We start from the raw sequence: 20,969 nt of genomic DNA, 5'->3' as shown, positions 1-20,969 counted from the left end.
ATCGCTCTCCCCACTCCATACAGGCTTATCTGGTCCCACTGCCTGGCCAGTATATGCCCTTTAGGCGGGGGCAGAAGGGGTGGGTCAGAAGCCGTCCCCAGAGAATACTCAGGGTCCCAGGGAGGCAGCCCCAACACCAGCAACCTCAGTGACATGATCGTCACACGCATCTTAAAGACACGTAGCCCGTGGGGTAGCAGTGGCAGGACATAGTTTAAATGGTCTTTATTAACGACATCTCTGGATTTCCTAACGTGGTTCTAAGTCTGTTCAATATTTGCAGTGGGTCTTGTGACTTTTGCACCAGTGATGTCTTCCCCAACTAACTCTGTCCTTGGGAAGTTGCCAGCCCCAGCCGCGGCTGGGATCTGAGCTTTTCTGCACTCATCATTCAGGCCTTTGTGGGCCTGGTCTCTCGGAGGCTCCGAGCCTCGCAGGCAGGGTCAGTGAATGGATGGTCATGGGGGACATACAGTACCCTGACCCCCTACCTGCCAGAAGCACCCCTGCCCAACCCTCACACACAAAGTGCCACCAAGGGGCATTCCAGAATTTTAACATCTGTCCCCTCCTGCCGTCTCTTTGAGTTCTCAATCTGGGTGACTGTACCTGGGGTTCTCCCTGGCCCTCCCTCAGCAGGGCTTGTGGGCCAACAGTTTGCATCTCAAATGTGATGCTGCTGCTGACCCCAGAGGCTGACCCCTGCAATTTTAAGTCCAGACTGGCCTACACTTCCTTTGGGTGATGGTACCCTTAGAGCCTGGGTGGTGGTGGACACTTGAGTGTGTGCCTCTTCTACACCCGTGCCCACATGCGTGCACATATCCACATAACACACATGCATGTACGTGTACACACACACACACACACACACACACAGGTACACTGTCCCACAGGCCTCATCGTCACCAGTGGAGGTGGGTGGGGGAACATGGAGTCAAGCAGAACTGGCCCCCAAAGAGGCTAACCGACCTGGGGAGGGAGTCCAGGGGTACTTCCTGGAGGAGACAGCCTGTGTGGAGTCTCAAAAGATGAGTGGAGCTCCAGCTGAGGGCTCAGCTGGGTGTTTGGTGGTTTGTGGTCACGTGTCCCTTGTTGGTACAGAATAGGAAGGTCATGAGCTCAAGGGTCAGCTGATAAAGGGAGTCCGAAGGGCATTTGAAGGAATAAACAGAATGACCTAGGCCGGAGTCTGCACTGGCCCTCGGACAGGTCCAGCCTACCACCCGTGTTCATACAGCCTGTAAGCTAGCCAGCCTTCCGTGCTTAAATGGTTACGAAAAAAAGAAGAACATTTGTGACATGTGAAAGTCTTATGATGTAAAACGTTGGTGTCCCAAAGTTTGGTTGGACAGCCATGCTCCATCTTTTACATACTGTCCTGGTCGATTCCTAGTACAATACAGTCCTTGTGACAAAGGCCTGGACATACTGACCAACTGGCCCTTTCCAGAGAATGTCTGCTGACCTCTGACCTGGGCCTTCTATTGAAGGGTGGTTAAAATGTGCTTCTTAGAACTGAACAGCTGCCTTCTGTTTGCTCCGTGCCCGCTGTGTGGCCGGTGCGCTGATAAGCCTCTGGGCCGTTTTCCAGGACAGGGACCCGGGAACAGGATGACACGTGGAAAGGAAGAAACGTGCTTCTTTATGGTCTTTATTTAAGAAAAATTGCACTGAAGTGAATCCCAGTGGGTCAAGATGTTAAGTAGAAAACTGCCCTGACCAGTTTGGCTCAGTGGATAGAGCATAGGCCTGCGGACTGAAGGGTCCCAGGTTTGATTCCGGTCAAGGGCAGGTACCTTGGTTGCGGGCACATCCCCAGTGGGGGGTGTGCAGAAGGCAACTGATCTATGTTTCTCTCTCATCGATGTTTCTAACTCTATCCCTCTCCCTTCCTCTCTGTAAAAAATCAATAAAATATATTTTTTTAAAAAAGATGTTAAGTAGAAAACAGAAAATGCTAGAGAAAGCCCTGAGAACACTCCAGATTTCCAGGTAGGGGAACCATTTAGGAGGTGGCATCAAAGACAGAACTCACAGTGCACAGCAGAGCCAGCTTGTGCTGTGTCCCGGGACATCACATGTTGCAGACACAGGATCCTCCTGGGTGTGTAGCTGCCCCGTTGGCTCTGGAGGCCCCAGACACTGTACTTAATGCCACCCCTGCTCCTCTACCCTTTGGCGATCAGAGAAGGCCCCAGTGCAGCCAGGGTTGAGGTCCTCGTCATCTGTGCTGTCCCCAGCTGGCTTCCAGCCTCATGCTCAGGGCCTCCTCTTAAGTAGGTGCCCCATGTCGTCTCCACAGGGTGGACCCTCTGTACTCCCAGTTCAGGACAGTGCCCCACCTGTGTCTGCTGCCCTCCCGGCCTTCCCCCACCCAGTGCCACCTGCCTCAGATCCCTCAGGGGCACCACTTTCAGGGATACACCTCATCTTTTTCTTACCTGGGCATGATTGCCTCCGAGATCCACACTAAGCCTTAAGATGGCAGGGCCCTGTTCACCGCCGTGTCCTGGTGCTCTGGTGCCCGGTACAGGGCTGAGAGCATGTGAGGGAGCCTGTGTGGGAAGGGATCGAGAGGGTGAGTGAGTGAGGAAATGAATGAGTGAGTGAACGGGTGAAATTGACCCGGCTGAGTGGCCATGTGCACAGAGAACCAAGAGCTCGCTCCAGTTGCTGTGGGCTGTTTTGTCCTCTGCTTCTCACTTGTTTCAAAGAGAGTTAAGACCTGGATTCCGACCAGTTAATTCAACTCCGTTTCCTGCTGCGCCTGAGGTTTGCCCAGGAGCAGCACCGGCCTGACCCAGGGCAGGGCCCCTCTCACGCTGGTTTATGTCACCTGAAATTTTGACCTCATGATGCCAGGCTCCATGAGTCAGAGTCTCTCGGTGCCCCTGCCGCCTGCCTCGGGACCACCCATGACCTCTCTCTCCCTCTGCGTGTAGGGGATGATCGCGGAGCTGAGGGTGCGCAGTGACCCCCAGGTGAGCCCCATGCACTGCCTGGAGGACGATGACGACGATGATGATGACGGGGTGAGTCTCCCTCCTCCACCCCCACCCTCACCCTGTGGGAGGAGAGCCCCAGCCAGCAGGGGCCAACCTTCACCTCAGGAACCCCAAAGTGATGGGACTAGAAAGGTCTCTCTGAAAGATGCCATTTCAGGTACCAGGAACCTGGTACATCTTCAGTTGCCCTATAGCCTCGCCTTCCCTAGAACTCTCCACTCCAAACACACATGGAACGCAAAGTGAATGCTGGGCGGACACTGGCCCCAGGACAGCCAGGAGGTGATAGTTGATAGCACCGCAACGTGTGTCAGCGGTGTGAGTGTGCGTGCACACAATCAGGTGGGACCTGAGGAGGCACATCCCCCTGTTCTTGGGTGTGGACAGATAGGAGGAAGGCCGTGTCCTGGGGCAGGCTCCAGGCCACAAACCTGCCCCTGTAGACATAGCTGTGACTAGAGTGAGGTCGTCTGGTCCTGGCCCCGCAGCTGCCTTCTGTTCTGCTCCGAGACCACCGTGTGGCCTGTGCACTGATAAGCCTCTGGGCCGCTTCCCAGGACAGTGACCCGGGAACAGTATGACACGTGGGGAGAAAGGAACATGCTTCTTTATGGTTCTCTGTGTGTCTGGCCCGGAGCCAAATTGATTTCCAATGGGCTTCTAATGGGTCTGACTGAGCATGCCTCCCTGATAACCGGCTGACGCCTCGGAGGGCCAGCTCCCTCCTGGTGATCACAAAAGTCCCCCTTCCTCCCCCCGCCTCCCCGTCTCCGCTCTCCCTCCCGCCCGGGCCTGGGATGGGTCTGGGACAGGTGGGACCTGCCTGGTTTGCTCTCCAGGCCGTGTTGGGGCCGGGGCTTTGGTCACCAGCTTCGTCCTTTTCTGTAAACCCTCAGGCGTCAGGGGACTTCGGAAGTGGACTGGCGGAGAACCCGGAGCTTCTCAAGAAGGAAGAGGTGAGTGCCAGCAGGGTCTCCGCCCAGGGCCCCATCCCAGCCTGGCCCATGCTCCCTCTTTTTTTTTTTTTAAATATATTTTTGTTGATTTTAGAGAGTGAGAGAGATAAACATCAGTGATGAGAGGGAATTATTGATTGGCTGCCTCCTGCACGTTGGACCGAGCCCACAACCCAGGCATGTGCCCTTGATCAGAATCGAACCTGGGACCCCCAGTCCGACGCTCTAACCACTGAGCCAAACCGGCTACAGCGCCATGCTCCCTCTCATTAGAAAATCATTTTTTCTAATTCTACACACTCCGTGAGTCCCTCAGGTGACCTTGACTTCCTGATTGTGCCTTCCCATTGGCTGGTAGGGCCCTAAGGGACTAGAGCAGTGGTTCTCAACATTTCTAATGCCGCGACCCTTTAATACAGTTCCTCATGTTGTGGTGACCCCCAACAATAAAATTATTTTCGTTGCTACTTTATAACTGTAATTTTGCTACTGTTAATGAATCGCAATGTAAATATCTGTGTTTTCCGATGGTCTTAGGCTCTACAGCAGCGGTTCTCAACCTGTGGGTCGCCTAAGATCATCGGAAAACACAGACATTTACATTACGATTCATTAACAGTAGCAAAATTACAGTGATGAAGTAGCAACGAAAATAATTTTATGGTTGGGGGTCACCACAACATGAGGAACTGTATTAAAGGGTCGCGGCATTAGGAAGGTTGAGAACCACTGGACTAGAGTAAGTCAGAGAAGGGGAAAGCCATGCAGGGCAGCACGAGGCCAACTCAGTGAGTTTCTCAGCTCCCGCTGCTGATACGACACGCAGGAGGGTATGTGTCTCAGGGACGTGAAAGGGGCTGGGCCCCTCTGCTCCCATCATCTGTCTCACGCTGTCTGCTCCAGGGCTCGGGCATCCAGGGCGTAACAGGAGGCATGCTGAGCTGCCCTGGGATGGACGGTCAGCACCCTCCCCCACATGGGGCTTGGGACCCCTGGCCTTGCCAGGATGGAGGTGGGGCAGGTGGCTCTTAGGGAAGCAGGGCCAGGAGGCTCGCCCACCTGCATGGTGGGCTCCTGGACACGGGTCAGTGGGTGGTGGCCCAAAACAGCCCCCCAAGGGTCAGGCTGCCTGTGTGTCCCTCTACCACTAAGCCTCACGGACACGGCTGGATTTGAGATCGTGCACTTTTGCCCGCCAGGCTCCTATCTCTACCCGGGTGCCTGGGCCACACACCAGCCATTCGTTGGGGATGCAATGACCCCCCAAAGCCATGGGACCACAGCGTGAAATGCCACAGCGTGGTGGCCTCTCTTAACACATGACGGACCAGTCGTTTTATCGCTAGCTTTACCCAGTGGCCAGATAAGTTTCTATGGAACGAGTACAAAAAACGTCTTACATAAATGTTAAAGGCACGCTTTAAAATTAAATACCCATTGCATTTTGAAGTTTTTTATCACATGTTCTTACAAGCTAATAGCTTTTTAAAGTATGATACTTGGTAAAACACCGCGTAATATGAAGCGAGAATTCTTGTGATCCGTCCGCTTAATAGCCTGGAGCAGCGGTTGCCAACCTTTCGGACCTCACGGACCTATTGGCGACCGCCAGCCTGGAGGGTCAAAGACCAAAAATGGGGTCCCTATTTAGACAGGTTGACCCTGAGCCCACAGCCTGTCCCTGGCTATGCCCACTAGCAGGCCACTGATGAGTGAGGCTGCTGACCATCAGAGGTACCGGGCAGAAGCCTCTCTGGGGTGGGCGGGCCTGTTCCAGGTGGAGGTCCCAGCCACAGGGAAGGCCTGGTGTCCCGGCTCTGGCTGCTGCTTGCCTGTCTGTTGTGCAGGCGCGGGGAGCTCAGACAAGACTCCCAGGGTGACCATCACCCACACACAGGGTCCCCAGGGAGTTCATGCCAAATGGGGCGTGGCCAGCTGCAGGAAGTATCTTGCCTGCGTATTTGAACATCCACTGGCACCATGTCCTCGACTCCATGGTGCCCCTGGGAACAGGGAAGACCGGTTTTCAGGGCAGAGTGGCCTCGGCCCTCCGGGCGGGGTGGGTGGCAGTCACCCAGCCATGGGGTGCCAGGTGGGGCCCTCGCCAAGGACACGCCACAGCCACACCAGCGTGTGCAGTGAACTACCGGATCCCCCGCAAGGGCATCGGTGACAGTGCTGACCACGGCCCTTCTCTGTGGGGCCCACGGGAAGGAGTGGGCTCTGGAGTGTCCCCGAGTTGCGGCCCTGAGCCCTGAGCCTGGGGAGTGGGTGCTGGTCCCTCCCTCACATGGGGAAGTTGGTGGGCCTGGGGAGTTCAGCAGCTTCCTGGGCTCTCCAGGTGGGACTGCCTGGCGAGGGGACCCCACCCCACGGGCTGTTTAGAAGCAAGTAGCTCTGGAGGGCCCTGAACCTCTTCTGCCTGAGATGAAGTCCTGATGGCTTCATATCTTTCTGAGAGTCTAGAAAGATGTTATTTTACAAATGACATAAACCTAAACCTGACATTTGCCAGCACACACATGCACAGGACGTCCAAGTTTGCTGACTAACGGAGCCGTCTTCCCACTCTCACCTTGCCAGGGAGCACCCCTAAAACCCAGCCCTCCCGAGGCTCCCCCGGTCACTTCTCCGCCCTTGGCTGGAGACAGCCACTCAGAAGATTCCAGAACAGAAGAAATCGAGGAACAAACCACTGTGTCTCTATTGGGAGGTAAAGCTCTTGTGGGTGTGTCTGCTGTGCGTGTTAGTGCTGTGTGCGTTACTAGTGTGCATATTAGTAGTATATGTGCATGTTAGTGCTGTGCATGTTCGTGGTGTGTGTGTTCCTGGTATATGTGCGTGTTAGTGCTATGCGCATGTGTGTGTGGTGGGTAAGGGTCTCCTGTCCATCGCAGACATAACCCCCAGACTGGGGAGTGGTCAGCACCTGCCCCGCCCCCTCACCTTGGCACATGCGGGGCCACCTGTGGGAATAAGCTGCCCCAGGAGAGATCGGGCAGAGCGGCTGCTGGGACACGTCCTTCTCTTTCCCAGGGTTTGTTTCTTGTGTCTTATTTCTGGGGTCTTTGTGGGACTGTCTGGAGTGTGCTACCCGAGTGCCATGCCACTGCTCAGCCTGGGGGCCAGAGGGTCGCTAGCCTCCGTGAGATGGGTCCACCCTGGGATTAGCACGGGGGTCAGGATGTCCCCTGGCGGCCTGGGAGGTGCGCTGGCTGAGAGAGTACACAAGCACAGGCCTGTGGAGCGGGGGCAGCGTGCTCGGAATGTATGGGAAACGGAGTGTGTCACGGTTCATTGCTGCATTGCAACAAACTGCCACAGATCCAGCCGCGCCATGTCTTGCCTCGAGGCTCTGCAGGTAGGAGTCCTGCTCGGAGCCCGGGCTGAAAGCGGAGGGCAGGGCTGCTTCCCTGCAGGAGGCCCGGGAGAGGTCGGCTCGCTGCGGTGGTAGGGTGGAGAGTCCAGGTGCTTTACTGCTGTCAGCAAGGGATCATTCTCGGGTTCCAGAGGTCGCCCACCTTCCTCAGCTCCTCCTCGGGACCCCGTCTGCCTCACCTCTCCTGCCTTCCTCTTCTGTTTTGGGACCTTGAGTAATGATCGGGTCATACCCCAAATTTCCAGAATAACCTTCCTGCGTTCAAGTCCGCTAATTAGTCACCTGCCAATCACATCTCACAGCGGTGCCTGGATGCGTGTCAGGCTGAATAACCAGGGAATAGGAATCTCAAGGGGACTCTGCCCAGTTCTGTCTGCACATTTATGTCGAGGTTTTAGAAAATTACGTAGACCTTTTTCATTTAGAATAAAAGCACTGATTGCTTTTTAAGTTAATAAAATGATACATGGTCAGCGCAGCCAAATTAGAAACAGAAAAGAATAGATGAGTGAGAACGGTCCGCAGTCCCCCAGGATCTTCCCTCAGAGGCTGAGGATGTGGTGCATGTGGCATCTGTCAGGGACGTGCTTCCCCAGGCGCAGGCAGGGTGGGCAAGGTGGTCGAAGCGCCTGGCCCCTCAAGAGTTCTGAGTGAGGGGCACACGCCCACCTTGGCCACGGGGCAGCCCAGCCCCTGCCTCACTGTCCTATGCGTCCAGGGGCTGTCTAGGCATAAAGTATGGATCTCAGTTCTTTTTTATTTTCTTGCTTACACAGGTTCAGTTTTCCTAGCTCCATTTATCAAAAAGCGTGTCCTTCCTCCCCCCAAGTTGCCTTGGGGCCTTTGCTGAGCGCCAGCTGCCGTCTGTCAGTGTGGGCCTGTCTCTGGACTCCCCTGTGTCCGTGGGTCTGTCTGTCCTGACAGTGGGACGCATTGCCAGTGTGTATGCGGCTTTGTGCGGAGGCCCGAGATCAGGTCCTTATTGTTTATTGTTTCCCAGATCTGCCCGTCCTTTACACAACTGCTTTGCTGTTCTCTGTCCTGTGCCTTTTCTTAGGAATTTTAGAATCAGTTTGTCAGTGTGTGTTTTTAAGAACAGCCTGCTGGGATTTGGGTTGGAATGCCATTGAATCCATAAATCGGTATTGGGGGAGGGGCCGGGACAGCTCAAGAATACCGAGTCTAAAGAAAGAAAAAAGAGCCGAGACCCGTTTGGCTCAGTGGATAGAGCGTCAGCCTGCGGACTGAAAGGTCCCGGGTTCGATTCCGGTCAAGGGCATGTACCTTAGTTGCGGGCACGTCCCCAGTAGGAGGTGTGCAGGAGGCAGCTGATCGATGTTTCTCTCTCATCGATGTTTCTAGCTCTCTATCCCTCTCCCTTCCTCTCTGTGAAATATCAATAAAATATATTTAAAAAAAAGAAAGAAAGAAAAAAGAACACGGAGTCTCCTGACCCAGAAACACCGTCCCTCTCCCTGTACGGAGGTCTTGCTTTCCTCTTCTCTTAGTGATGGTTTTCAATTTTAAATGTTCGCGTAGGCAGGGCTTTTAAATTTGCCTTAAACCACACTAATTCTTAGAATGCATCCTGGGAGGTTTCCGCCCCACACGGTCGGGGAAGGGGCTGGGCTGCCCTCCTGTGGCTGACGTGTGGCTCAGTGGGTCCTACGGGTGGGGCGTCAGGGCTGCTTGGGCGGCATCCACCTGTGCCAGGAGGCAGGGCTCTGAGCAGAGCAGAGGGTGGGGTGGTGGGAGATGCCCACACATGGATGCAGCTTCGGTTTCTGCTGGAAACAGGACAGGAGTCCCCCAGAGCTCTGCACGCGGGTGATGCTGCGCAGCCATGGCAGTGAGAGCTCCCTCGGGAGTCGTCGGGTCCACAGTGGGATGAAGGGCCTCAAATCCACCCAGTCCCCCAGCTCTGCTGCTAGGCTGTCCCTGGGCCGATCAAACTCCAGGAGGGTCGGATGCGCCTCTGAACTTCCCTCAGAAGATAGGGCCTCTGCAGGTCACCAAGTGCCCGGGACATTTCAACCCAGCACGAGCCCCGTGTTTGCTAATTGACTCTGTGATGCTGGAATGATTGGGTGAAAGGTTTTGGGGAACAGTCTCAAAATTCACCCACAAATTACGTGTCAAGCACAGAGGGTAAGGCGCCCACCCTGCAGCTAGTGAGGAAATTGACAAATGGGAGAAGCAAAGAGCAGGGGCGATGGGGAACGGGGTCACGCATGCACGCACGCACGGCGCTGGCCTGGGGCGTTCCTTTCTGCGGGTGGTGCGTGCACAGCTCTGGGACATGTGCAGCTCAGGCAGGGCTGATTGCGCCAGGGTTGGCCTCTGGGCAGGATCCTTGGTGGGGCCTGGTTTCCCCACTGTCACCACTTCCCAAAAAGAAGTCACACAGGACACCACTGGGCAGTGGGGAAGCCTGAGTCCGGCCGCCTTAGGTCACCGTATGTGACAGTGCTGTTTCCCAAATGAGACCATCAGGTTGTTCGACGTACTCGTTCTTGGGAGACGTGGCATTCAGGGGGAAGAGTCATGATTATGCCGGGAATTCTCTAGGGCAGGGGTCCTCAAACTACGGCCCGCGGGCCACATGCGGCCCACCGAGGACATTTATCCGGCCCGCCGGGGGCCGCTGCCTGTCCTGCTTAGCAGCCGACTCGTCCCGGGCCAGCAGTGCGCATAGGAATTTGTTCATAGTTTTTTTTTTTAAACTATGGTCCGGCCCTCCAACGGTCTGAGGGACAGTGAACTGGCCCCTGTTTAAAAAGTTTGAGGACCCCTGCGGGGCTTGGCGAGAGAAGTGGAGTGTGTGTGTGTGTGTGTGTGTGTGTGTGTGTGTGTGTGTGTATGTGTGTAACAGTGAGTGTGAGACAAGTGGAGTGTGTGTGTATGTGTGTGTATAACCATGAGTGTGTTACAGTGAGTGAGAGAGAAGTGGTGTATGTGTGAGTAACAGTGAGTGTGAGGGAGAGAAGTGGAGTGTGAGTGTGAACAGTGAGTGTAAAGGAGAGAGAACTGGAGTGTGTGCTTAGGGGCGACGGGCGGCCCTGGAGGGGAGTGTGAGCTGAGGGCAGAGGCTGGGCCACGTTCAGGGCCTGACCTCTGTCCCCCACCCCCAGCTCAGACCCTTCCTGGCTCAAGTACAGTCATCACCTGGGACAGCAGCGATGTCCTGGAAGAGGTGAGGCCGCATCCCTGGCCCAGAACCATGGGGGCCCCAGAGTAGTCGGTCCCTCTGGTCCCCTCACTGGTGACCCGGCCGAATTCTGAGCCCATACCCTTCCTCTGTGTCCCTACGCCTGGCACCAGGTGGGCACGGCTGGGAGGCTCTGGCCAGAGCATGAGGAGCATGTGGGCAGGGAGAGGGGACAACTGGGCAGGCCCCTGTCAGTGCCACCAGCCCGAACCCTGTGCATGTCCACTCCTGTTTGTGTCCCCTGTGTCTGTCCACCCTGTGTCTCTGTGTGGTACTGACCCAGCCCAGGACACAGGAGTGTGGTGGGGTGGGCAGGTGAGCGTGTGTATGGCCCCCCAGCCTTGCCCTCTCCTCCTCCTCCCAGGGTCTCGCAGGCCCAGTGGTGCAGAGCCCCCATGCACGGGCCGTCCCTGGGCCGCAGGGGCCCCCTGGACCCGCGGGGCCACCAGGGAAGGATGGCACCCCTGGAAGGGACGGTGAGCCAGTGAGTACACATTTCTCCTTTTCTCCTTGGTCCCACTGGGTGGGTGCTCAGGCAGGAAGGGGAGAGGGTGCGGCTGATCGGGCAGAGCAGTGGACCCTGGGGACCCTGGAGACCCCAGGATGGTAGGCACTGTGTGGGCTGCTCCCCTTCCTGTGGGAGAGCGGGAGGGTGTCGGTGAGGCTGCGGGCAGAGCCAGCTGAGGCCAGCCCACCGCGGAGGAAGGTGGTCAGACGCTGGGTGGGAGGTACTTCACTCCCACACAGACCGCTCTCCCATGGGAGTCAGGTCTGTGGAGGCGTGCAGCCCGGGTCCGATTCCACGCCAGATGGGGTGGGGCCAGAGCCCGCCAGTCCATCACTAACCGCTTCTCTCGCATGTTCCAGGGCGACCCTGGGGAGGACGGAAGACCCGTAAGTATGCTTTTCTCTCTGAGCCACCTATTACCTGTGACATTCATGTCAGACCCTCAGCACTTTTTATCCTGTGACGCTCCTCAGGCTCAACACGGTGAAGAGATTTCAAAATGAAACCATTTAGAAAATGCAACTTTACTTTAAGAAAATACAAGTTAAAAAAACACAAGTATAACTCTTGGTAGAAAAGTATAAAGTTACTAGAGGCTCGATGCACAAAATTTGTGCAAGGGGTTCGGCCCTCGCAGCCCCAGCGTCGTCTGGAAGGTTGTCCAGAAGGACATCTGATCTATTTAGCATATTATGCTTTTATTAGTATAGATGCCCTGGCCGGTTTGGCTCAGTGGATAGAGCATCAGCCTCCAGACTGAAGGATCTGGGTTTTTATTCTGGTCAAGGGCGCATACCTCAGTTGGCAGGCTCAATCCCTGTCCCTGGTTGGGGCATGTGCAGGAGGCAACCAATCACTGTGTCTCTTTCACATTAATGTTTCTCTCTCTCTGTCTCTCCCCCTCCCTTCCACTCTCTCTAAAAATCAATGGAGAGATAGCCTCTGGTGAGGATTAAAAAATAATAATAAAGTTATGTGTATATATTGAGATGTTTAGGCTAATTACCAGGGGTAAAAAGCGGGGGAAAAGGTATAGCTTCCGAATCCTTAGAGGGAAAAAGTGCATAACAGAGAAAGGAAAGGCTGCCTGTGGTCGGAGGCAGCACACACAGAGCAGGAGACGGTTATTTGCAGGTGTTAGTTACAGATTCGTTAGTTGCTGTCTCAATCCATGTAGTTTTTTATCTTAAAATTCTTTGTTTGGATTTTTAAAAACCAACAAACACTCATCCCAAGAAACACAATAAAATGACACAAGAGAGTCATCACCAATAAAGATTGGGAAGCAACAGACCGGCAAAGGGCAGCAGGCAGGAGGGAGTGGCGCATGACCAACCCGGACAGGAACGGTAGTACGCACATGGCACGAACCCGCACAAGGGGCAGAGCGGCCACGCTCCGGTGGGGATGGCCAGCTGCAGGCAGCTCTGCAGGTTCTCCCAGGTGCTGTCTGTAAGGCGGGGTCACGTGCAGAGCCTCGGGAGCCCCCAGGGTCAGAAGTACCCACCTGCGGTCCCAGCTCAGGCTCAGCTCTGCTCCTCCTTGGTGCTCCGTGCTCCGTGCTCTGAGCAGAAGCAGACATCCAGGGCTCACAGCCACAACGCTGCATGTCTGTGGCTCAGACGTGATGGGACAGAGAGGCCTTCTCCCTGCCTAAGCTGCCTGTCTGTGTCTTCCAGGGTGACATAGGCCCGCAGGGCTTCCCGGGAACCCCAGGAGACGTGGGCCCCAAGGGTGAGAAGGTGAGTCCAACCTGGCTGGGGCTGTGGGTGGACCCCTGATCCATAGCAGGGCTGTGCTCCCAGGTGTGACCGGGCATCTTCTGTTCCCAGGGGGATCCTGGGGTTGGGCCAAGAGGACCCCCAGGACCCCAAGGGCCTCCGGGGCCACCAGGACCCTCCTTCCGACACGACAAGCTGGTGAGTCCTGCACGGGCCTCTTCTACCACGGGGTCCGCCCGCTGTCCCAGAGGAGGGACCCTCTCATCCCAACCTTGGCCTCAAATCTGGAGCCAGCCTTCCTGGGGGTGTCTGAGCCCAGGGGAGTCAGGTGTCCGGGCCTATGGTGCCCAGGGAGTCGGGCAGGGGCCCTCCGGTTGGTTCTGGGCCTCAGAAGGGCCTCCTTCAAGCTTCCTTCACTCAGTGGAGAGGGCAGGGTGTTCACTCTCTCTCTGCTTCCTGTCTTTCCCTGGTGGTGAGATGGGAAGTGTCTAGGGGACAGCGTAATGCAGGGGTGGGTGGGCCTCCCCCGACTGCAGGCAGGTCTGGGCGGGGGGACAGGTCAGGGCTCCGGGTGACGGGTGTCTGTTCTTTCCCTCAGACCTTCATCGACATGGAGGGGTCCGGGTTCAGCGGTGACCTGGAGAGCCTTCGGGTGAGTGTTCCTCGGCCTGGGTGTCTCCATGCACAAGTGGACCCGGAGGGGGGGGTGGAGGGGGGATGGGGATAGGAGGTCGGGGGGGGGGGCGATGTGGGGGGAGGGGCGCTGTCCTTTGGCAGATGCTGTGTGCATAACTGTTCTGTTTTCCTGTGTCCAGGGCCCCAGAGGTTTCCCTGGCCCCCCAGGACCCCCCGGCGTCCCAGGCCTTCCCGGAGAGCCAGGCCGATTCGGGGTGAACAGCTCCGTCATCCCAGGACCCGCAGGCCTTCCTGGTGTGCCTGGGCGGGATGGACACCCCGGGGTCCCCGGCCCCCCAGTAAGACCTGCCTCCCCTCAGCTGTCCTTGTCCCCATCAGGGTCGGCTGGGAATGTGGGGGAACACTAAGTATGGGGGCCTCTTCCTGTCTGGGCAGGAGCTCCCCTCACCACCTCTACTCCTCTGTCCTCACCACTGAGTCCTCAAGGAGGGAGGGCTCCCCACTCTCGGTGGGGAGGAACCTGATGGTTCTGGGCCCTGACCTACTGGGTGACCGCATGCAATGCCAGTCACCTCTCTGTCCCTCAGTGGGCAGCCGACTTCACAGAGGTCGTCTCCAGGGGTGATTCTCATGGGATCAGGGTGGGCCCCACTGCCGAGGACCGGGGGCTGTGAGGGTTCCACGTTTGGCCAACTCACCATTCACAGGGGTCTCAAAGCCTGGCTACTCCCTTGCTCCTGTCACTGGGAACAATACACAGGGGCCTGGTGATGCCCACAGATGTCACTGTTGCAATCAGGTCACAGAAACCAGGTGCGTGGAGCCTGGCTTTCACTTGATAACATGCTCTGGACACGTAATTCACCAGGTGTGGAGTCATCCTATTGACAGCACGCCCTCCCACTTCAGTGAGAGTCCGCCCCAACATCGTGGGTGAGGCAGCCCCCTCACCAGGGGTCCAGAGGCTCCTCAATTTGACCAGCAATTAAAAAAAAAAAAGGAAAGAAATTTAAAATCTGAGCGGAACAGCATGAGCTTCCTGACCTGTGTTACTGTGGGGTTACTGTGAGCCACGGGGTTTGGGTGTGTCCTTGATCCTCAGGAAATCTGTGGACACCCAGATCATCTGCTGTGGACACCCAGATCATCTGCTGTGGTTACCACCTCTTTCTCAGCTGCTGAATTCCCTCCGGCCCCACACTCTGCTTTCTCTCCTTTAGGGACCTCCAGGAGCCCCAGGAAAAGACGGGCGGCCAGGAGAAGCCGGCCAGAAAGGCAGCCTCGTAAGTCACTTCTCCAGGCGTCTGGGGTGGCTGTGTCCTGCAGCCACATAGTGTGGCCAGAGGGTGTCCAAACCCCGGGTATGGAGTTTGGCCCTGGTGACTTCATGAGGAGAAATGCCATAAGGGTGGCAACACCCAAGGTTGTGGGTGGCTTTACTCCAACAGGCAGCCTCCATCACCACTGTCATCACAGTGCAACAGCGGGGGCCTCGGGCTCCCCAAGTTTGCTCAGAGCCACGAGTTTGCTCAGAGCCGCGGCTAGCTGAGGCTCGTGTGAAAATTCAGGGCCTTGTTACCACTTTCTCTGACAATCGGACTAATGTATTTTTAAGAATATTAACACTTCATTTGATTTGGACATTTTGTTTCAATTGTGGTTGCATTGGTAATGGAGGAATTTTCAAGGCTGCACAATCTTCTGATTGGGGTTGTGGTTTCCTTCTGGTTTCCTGCAAATAAACGAGGGGCTGTGGGCAGTGCCAACCCGCAGCCATTTGAAGATACTTCCATGTGGCACCTCCTGTGAGCACATGGCTTCTTTGGGCTCAGCCGAGGGGGTGAATTTTAAGAGAACCCCTCTGCTCAGAGCTCCTCGCTTTGGCCACCTGAGCTAGAAGGGCTCTCCTGGGAATTCACTGCTTGGCACACAGTTGTGGCACAGGCTCTCAGCAGTGGTTCAGTACTGGCCCCCACAGCCGAGCCTCCCCTGGGGCCTCTGTCCCCACCTGAAACAGGCAATGGTGGGAACAGCCAGAGAGGTACACCAGGGCCAAGAGGGGCACTTGGAGTTTTAGATGCACGTCTTGTGGGAGCAGCAGCTAGGCATCCCAGCTCCCAGGTCCAGAAGAGAGGAAAATCACAAGCGAGTCAGTCCACAGAAATGGGAAAACAGTGGCTTGTGGGCCGGGATAAACGAATGAAACCCTGCGTGCTTTTCTCTTGCTGGCTGCTCACTGGTCTGTTTGTATAGTAATTACTCTCTTTCCTGCAGGGCAAAGTGGGCACCCCAGGACCTAAGGTAAGATAGACTTCCAGATCGGGATTGGCCGCTGGGTGGAAGTAGCCCCTGCCCCCACGAGGGCACAGGAGTAGGCGGCAGGCTCAGGAGCCAGGGAGCTGTCCTTGGTGCTGATCATGTGCTCTGTCCATCCTGCTGTGGTCAGGACTGCCTGGGCCAGAGAAAGGTGCCCTCCTGCCAGTAGGCAGGGCGTGCTGCCAGCATAGGGCAGTGGTCACACTTGTGCCCTTGTTGTGTATCAGTGGGCTCGGAGTGTCCTTCACAGCCGATCCCAAATCTGGTCATCTCCATTTACCAGTACAGATGAGGAAACTGAGCTCAGGGGTCAGGTGGCCACAAGGGGGCGGCACTGTGTCCATCTTTGGACTCAGCATGAGGGCCTCCCTGTCTTGGGTCCCAGTGTCCTTCTCTCTTGCACTGGGCTCCTACCTGACCCTTGGGATCCTCAAGCTCTGAGCAGTAGGTCTGTGTCTGAGACTGGAACCCCACATTGTACCTGCATCCTGGCTCTTGCTCCTCCCTTAGGCTGTGCCTCATGTTCCGTCCCACCCACCCCCACCCCAACCTCTGCAGTGGTAATAGGGTACCAGGCTTTCCAGACTCACTCCAAGCCCCCCTGCCTCCTCCCTGGCTCTCCATCTCCATCCCCACCAGCCCCATCTGTGCAGCATGCTCTGTGCACGGTGCACCCCAAACCATGAGCGTCTCGCGTCTCGCTCCCCTGGAATGAACATCTCAGTTATTTCATTTTTAAGTGGATGAAATCCTCTCGTAAATTCAGAAGAGAGGTGCAGTAGTGTTTGCTTGCTTCATGGAACATTATCTCTTTGGCTTTGCAGATTTGTAAAAAGCTTTGTAAGGAAACGTAGGTTTGTCGGGGACACAGTGACTGCCTCAGGGTTCAGCCGACACCCACCCTGATGGCTCACTGCAGGGGTCCTCAAACTTTTTAAACAGGGGGCCAGTTCACTGTCCCTCAGACTGTTGGAGGGCCGGACTATAGTTTAAAAAAAACAAAACTATGAACAAATTCCTATGCGCATTGTGGGCCCGGGACGAGTCGGCTGCTAAGCAGGACAGGCAGCGGCACCCGGCGGGCCAGATAAATGTCCTCGGCGGGCTGCATGTGGCCCGCGGGCTGTAGTTTGAGGACACCTGTCTCAGAGTGATGGCTTTCTCTCCCCACCTGTGCAGGGAAGCAAGGGAGACACCGGTCCCATGGGTGCTCCTGGAGAGAACGGCTTGACAGGAGCCCCCGGACCAGCAGGACCACCAGGACCCCCAGGGCCCCCCGGGCCTCCAGGACCAGGACTTCCCCCAGGGTTTGTGAGTACCAGCTGCTCCTGGCCCCAGAAAGCCTCAGTCTGTGCCCCACGGCTCCCTCCCAGCATCCCACACCAACTGCCCGTAGTGGAGTCCCCACGTGTGAGCTGTGAGTGGCTGGGCAGGCTCAGCAGAATGGGCTGGTTGGCAGTGAGTGTGGGTGTGTCTCCTGAGTCCCATCACTGCCTGGACAGTGCCTCATGGTGGAGCCATGGCCGCTGGGAGGGAACAGGCTCAAATGGTCTCTGCTCGGGGACCGTGTCCCTGAGTGATGCTGAAGGGCTGCTGCAGGGAGACAAAAGCAGAAACTGAGCGCCATCACACAGCCAGGTCCCTGGCACACGCGCGGAGCAAGAATGAATGACCTAAACTTACGAGGCTCTGTGAACGGGCCCCCATCCAGCAGGTCTCTGCCCTCAGCCAGACCCTTCTTATTCGAGGACAAGGATGGCTGCTGCCAGGCGACCAGGCCCTTGGTGTCCGCCCCGCTCAGCCATGGCCAGATCTCCACCTCGGGCCAGTGGCTGGCCTCAGAGAGGGTCTCTTTCTTTAAGAAGAGACACAGACTCGAGTCACTGTGTTTTCCAGGATGACATGGAAGGCTCCGGGGGACCCTTCTGGTTGACAGCCCGAGGTGCTGATGGGCTGCAGGTACTGCTTGTGAACGGGCTTGGTCAACTCTGGGGTTCAGGGGCACCTGGGGCAGGGGCGTCCCTGGGACAGGCCTGAGTGGGGACCAAGAGGAGTACTGCAGAGCCAGTGAGACCAGCTGAGTCTGGGGTACTGTCCACCCTGGAGGCTCTCCCACGTGGGAACATGCCCTGGTGGTCAAGATGAATGAGTGAGGGGTGGAATGAGCCCTGAAAGATGCTCCTTCCTGCGAAATCTCTGTCACTGAGTTCTCCTGCTTGGCGCCTCGGCCGTCTCAGCTAGAGGGAGCGGCCGGACAGACACCACATCCATAGTCAGCTGGGACGGCTGTCCCATCGGCTCAGCGCCTTGCCGTCTATGTATTAGAACATCTCAGTCCTTGTCAGTACCAATTCGCTGCCCTGGCTCGGGTGAGTTGTGAGCCAGTAGGTGAGAATCGTTGCTGTGACACAGAGGTGGGGAGGATCCTGTGGGCAGAGGCAGCAAGGTCTGGGGGCACAGGTCCCCTCTTTCAGGCTTCCGGGCCCAAGCACACAGCTCCAAGGCCCCTTGACCTCTAAGAGGGGTCTGTGGGACTGTTTCAGGCCTCAGAGGTGAGGTGATGGAGACCCTCAGTGGTCACAGCGCTTATTTTTAAGTTCATGTACTTATTCTTAGTTAAATAAAATGCAAATTTTTTTGTGTTGGGGTGGTCTGAGCTGATGTTCCTGGGGGGCTGGCACGGGTCCTGGCACGCCCACTGCAACTAGTTGGTGTCATGGCTGCGGGGCCCTAGATGGTGTCAAGGACAGACCACCCTCTTGGTAGGATTTTAAGGGTGGGGTGCTGGCTGCTCTTGACAAACTTGATCTTTTTTTTCTGTTTCGGGAGCGGGCAGTTCTGGGAAGGGCTTGTTTCCTTGTGGGAGGGAGAAAACTCCCAGGAGAGCCAGGCTCTGAGGGCCTCTTCCCTCTCTGCCCCCACAGGGAGCGCCCGGCAAGCCTGGAGCCAAGGTAAGCACGAGATTAGGGAGCGATGCTCCCGCCGCACTCCGCCCCGCCAGGAGTTAGTTACCACTTCTCGCCCCGGGTCATCATGGGAAATGTGGGAACAATGGTCACTCACTCCAACCCAGAGCCTGCGTGTTGGGGGGCCTGGTCCATCTTTCTAAAGCCGCGTGACCTGAGATCCCTGGCCTCACACATCTGAAGTGTGTGCTGATCTGGGGAGAAAAAGGGCTTCAGGGGGAACCCCTACAGCCTCCAGGACAGCAGATGGTGCCCCGGAGACCCTCGGGGCTTCTCTTGGGCCTTCCCCCACCTCGTCTTTTCTCCTGTTTTCTCTCTGCTCTCCAACCTATCCCTGAAGGACACCTGCCCCTCTGAGGCGGTTGCCCCCCCTCCCCATGGGTGATGAGGGCTAGAGGAGCCCTGGGAGGGGTTGCCCCTTGGGCTGCTCTGTGCTCCTGCTCCCCGAAGGCCTCTAGGGCGTGCGGGGCCCACTGTGGGATCAGCCCCTGTTATTCCACCTCTTACTTCCAGAACGTTTTGCTTTGATTTGCAAAACTTTGGGACATTTCAAAAGTTGAGTTTTTAGAAGTACGTACCTATTGGATTAAGTTGTAAAAAATGAAGCCATCTCATAGAACGACATGATGGCCTGGCCTCCAGAACAGCCCCAGCCGTGTGCCTTTAGCATGTGGCCAACCCTCAGCCGTGCCGGCTGCAAAGTCCCTGCACACGGTGCTCAGTGTCCCTTGGACACTCAGCTCTGAGCTGGGGGAGGGGAGCAGTGTGAGAAGCTACCTGAATAACTAACCCTTTCTTACCTTTCTCCGGGGGAGGGTGGATGTCGCCACGGGGTTGGGCTCACCCAACACTGCACTCACAGAACCTCTTCATCCACTTTAGGGGGATCCTGGAATAGCTGGCCCACCAGGGACCAAGGTAAGAACCTTCCCTCGGGTCCTGGAAATTGGCAATCTCTATTAGCCCTGGTCTGGGGGCAGGAAAGGGTCCTTGGCCTGCGCCCATCGGCTCCTTTGGCCTCATCGGCCCAGTCCCCTCGCAGCCTCAGAAAAAGGCTCCCCTCCAGGCCTGGCCCAGCATCATATCATTCTCCCACTCTCCCCTGGTTCATCCCGTGCCGTCTCGGCCCTGACTTCATTCCTCAGAATTTAAGTCCTATTTGTCCCAAGGGCGCTCACCTCCACCTCACCCCCTCTCCTCTAGACTTGCCTGTTGCTTTCTGTCTCTGCCGCAGAAATCATGGGAACCACACGTGTCCTCTGACCCTCCTCCAACCCCTGGCCCCAGCCCCCTCCTGCCCTCCTGACCCCTAAGTGTTTCCAGGAGACTGCGCCCCAGCCTGTCACCTCCCCCACACCGGCTCACTGGGCTGTGTCTGACGCATGCTCTGCTCCTCGTGTCCTTTGCAGGGAGAAGTCGGTGCAAACGGACCCCCTGGGTTTCCTGGCCTTCCCGGCAAAGAGGGCGTAGCTGGAGCCCAGGTAGGTGACCACCCAGGGCTGCCAGGGGGGTGATACCCCGAAAGTGAGAGCTGGCACTCCAGTGTGTCTCTCAGGCGGTCCCCCAACTTAGTTCTCTGTATGCCAAGGGCCTGCAGACTCACTCCCTGGGATGAGTCGGGAGTCCAGGCTGCCTGAGGGAGTTTCCTGTGGTTGCCTGGCTCGTCTACCACCCTGCTCCCTCCCCTACCCACCGGCCAGTTGTCAGTGAAAGAACTCTCCATACCTCATTCAAAGCGGGGACACAGCCATCCGGGGTGTCCTGGGGTGGGGGAGGGTGGCTTGGGGTCTGTTTATGATGAAACATTTCCTTCCTGTCTCTGCAGGGACCAAAAGGAGAAAAAGGAACCCAGGGAGAGAAAGTGAGTGGTGGTGGGGGGGGGGGGGCGGGCTTAAGTGCACAGGTCGGGTGGTGGGTGCATGTGGGAGGCTGCCCTCTGCCCCACCTATTCTTAGAGACTTGGGGTGAAGACCACAAATCTGAGGGCTCTCCTCACACCCTGTCAGCTCTGGGGTCCCAGCCAGAGCCCCTGTAACAATTCTACCCCTACAAGCAACCCAAGCACTGGACACAGGCTTCTTCTTCCAGGGTGACCCAGGGAAGGACGGAGTGGGGCAGCCAGGGCCCCCCGGGCCCCCCGGACTCCCGGGGCCCGTCGTCTACGTGTCGGAGGAGCAGGACGTAAGGACACTGCATGGGTGGGCACATGCTCTGCCTGGACCCCCAGTGCAGGGTTGACCCCCAACTGCCAGGGCCACGCTCTGATTCCAA

The 20,969-nt window shown here is 56.8% G+C and overlaps 1 protein-coding gene across 3 annotated transcripts in view; it reads left to right on the top strand.

Moving 5' to 3' along the window:
* COL18A1 (collagen type XVIII alpha 1 chain) overlaps window positions 1–20,969 on the top strand; it is an 84,981-nt gene that overhangs the window by 51,018 nt on the left and 12,994 nt on the right. For all 3 annotated transcript variants that reach the window (XM_080656449.1, XM_080656448.1, XM_080656447.1), the window contains 19 exons: window positions 2,946–3,035; window positions 3,905–3,964; window positions 6,548–6,677; window positions 10,475–10,536; window positions 10,916–11,035; window positions 11,419–11,445; window positions 12,739–12,801; window positions 12,892–12,978; window positions 13,379–13,432; window positions 13,596–13,754; window positions 14,637–14,699; window positions 15,691–15,717; window positions 16,912–17,043; window positions 17,629–17,691; window positions 18,657–18,683; window positions 19,581–19,616; window positions 20,108–20,179; window positions 20,524–20,559; window positions 20,787–20,879. In XM_080656449.1, the coding sequence (XP_080512575.1) occupies window positions 2,946–3,035; window positions 3,905–3,964; window positions 6,548–6,677; window positions 10,475–10,536; window positions 10,916–11,035; window positions 11,419–11,445; window positions 12,739–12,801; window positions 12,892–12,978; window positions 13,379–13,432; window positions 13,596–13,754; window positions 14,637–14,699; window positions 15,691–15,717; window positions 16,912–17,043; window positions 17,629–17,691; window positions 18,657–18,683; window positions 19,581–19,616; window positions 20,108–20,179; window positions 20,524–20,559; window positions 20,787–20,879 (1,401 nt within the window). The remainder of the gene's footprint in view (window positions 1–2,945; window positions 3,036–3,904; window positions 3,965–6,547; window positions 6,678–10,474; window positions 10,537–10,915; window positions 11,036–11,418; window positions 11,446–12,738; window positions 12,802–12,891; window positions 12,979–13,378; window positions 13,433–13,595; window positions 13,755–14,636; window positions 14,700–15,690; window positions 15,718–16,911; window positions 17,044–17,628; window positions 17,692–18,656; window positions 18,684–19,580; window positions 19,617–20,107; window positions 20,180–20,523; window positions 20,560–20,786; window positions 20,880–20,969) is intronic.

The sequence above is a fragment of the Plecotus auritus genome (genome assembly GCF_963455305.1).
Source record: "Plecotus auritus genome assembly, chromosome: 2".
In the NCBI taxonomy this organism is placed as follows: domain Eukaryota; kingdom Metazoa; phylum Chordata; class Mammalia; order Chiroptera; family Vespertilionidae; genus Plecotus; species Plecotus auritus.
The sequence above is the reverse complement of the archived record's forward strand: the minus strand, read 5'-3'. Positions and strand labels throughout refer to the sequence as shown.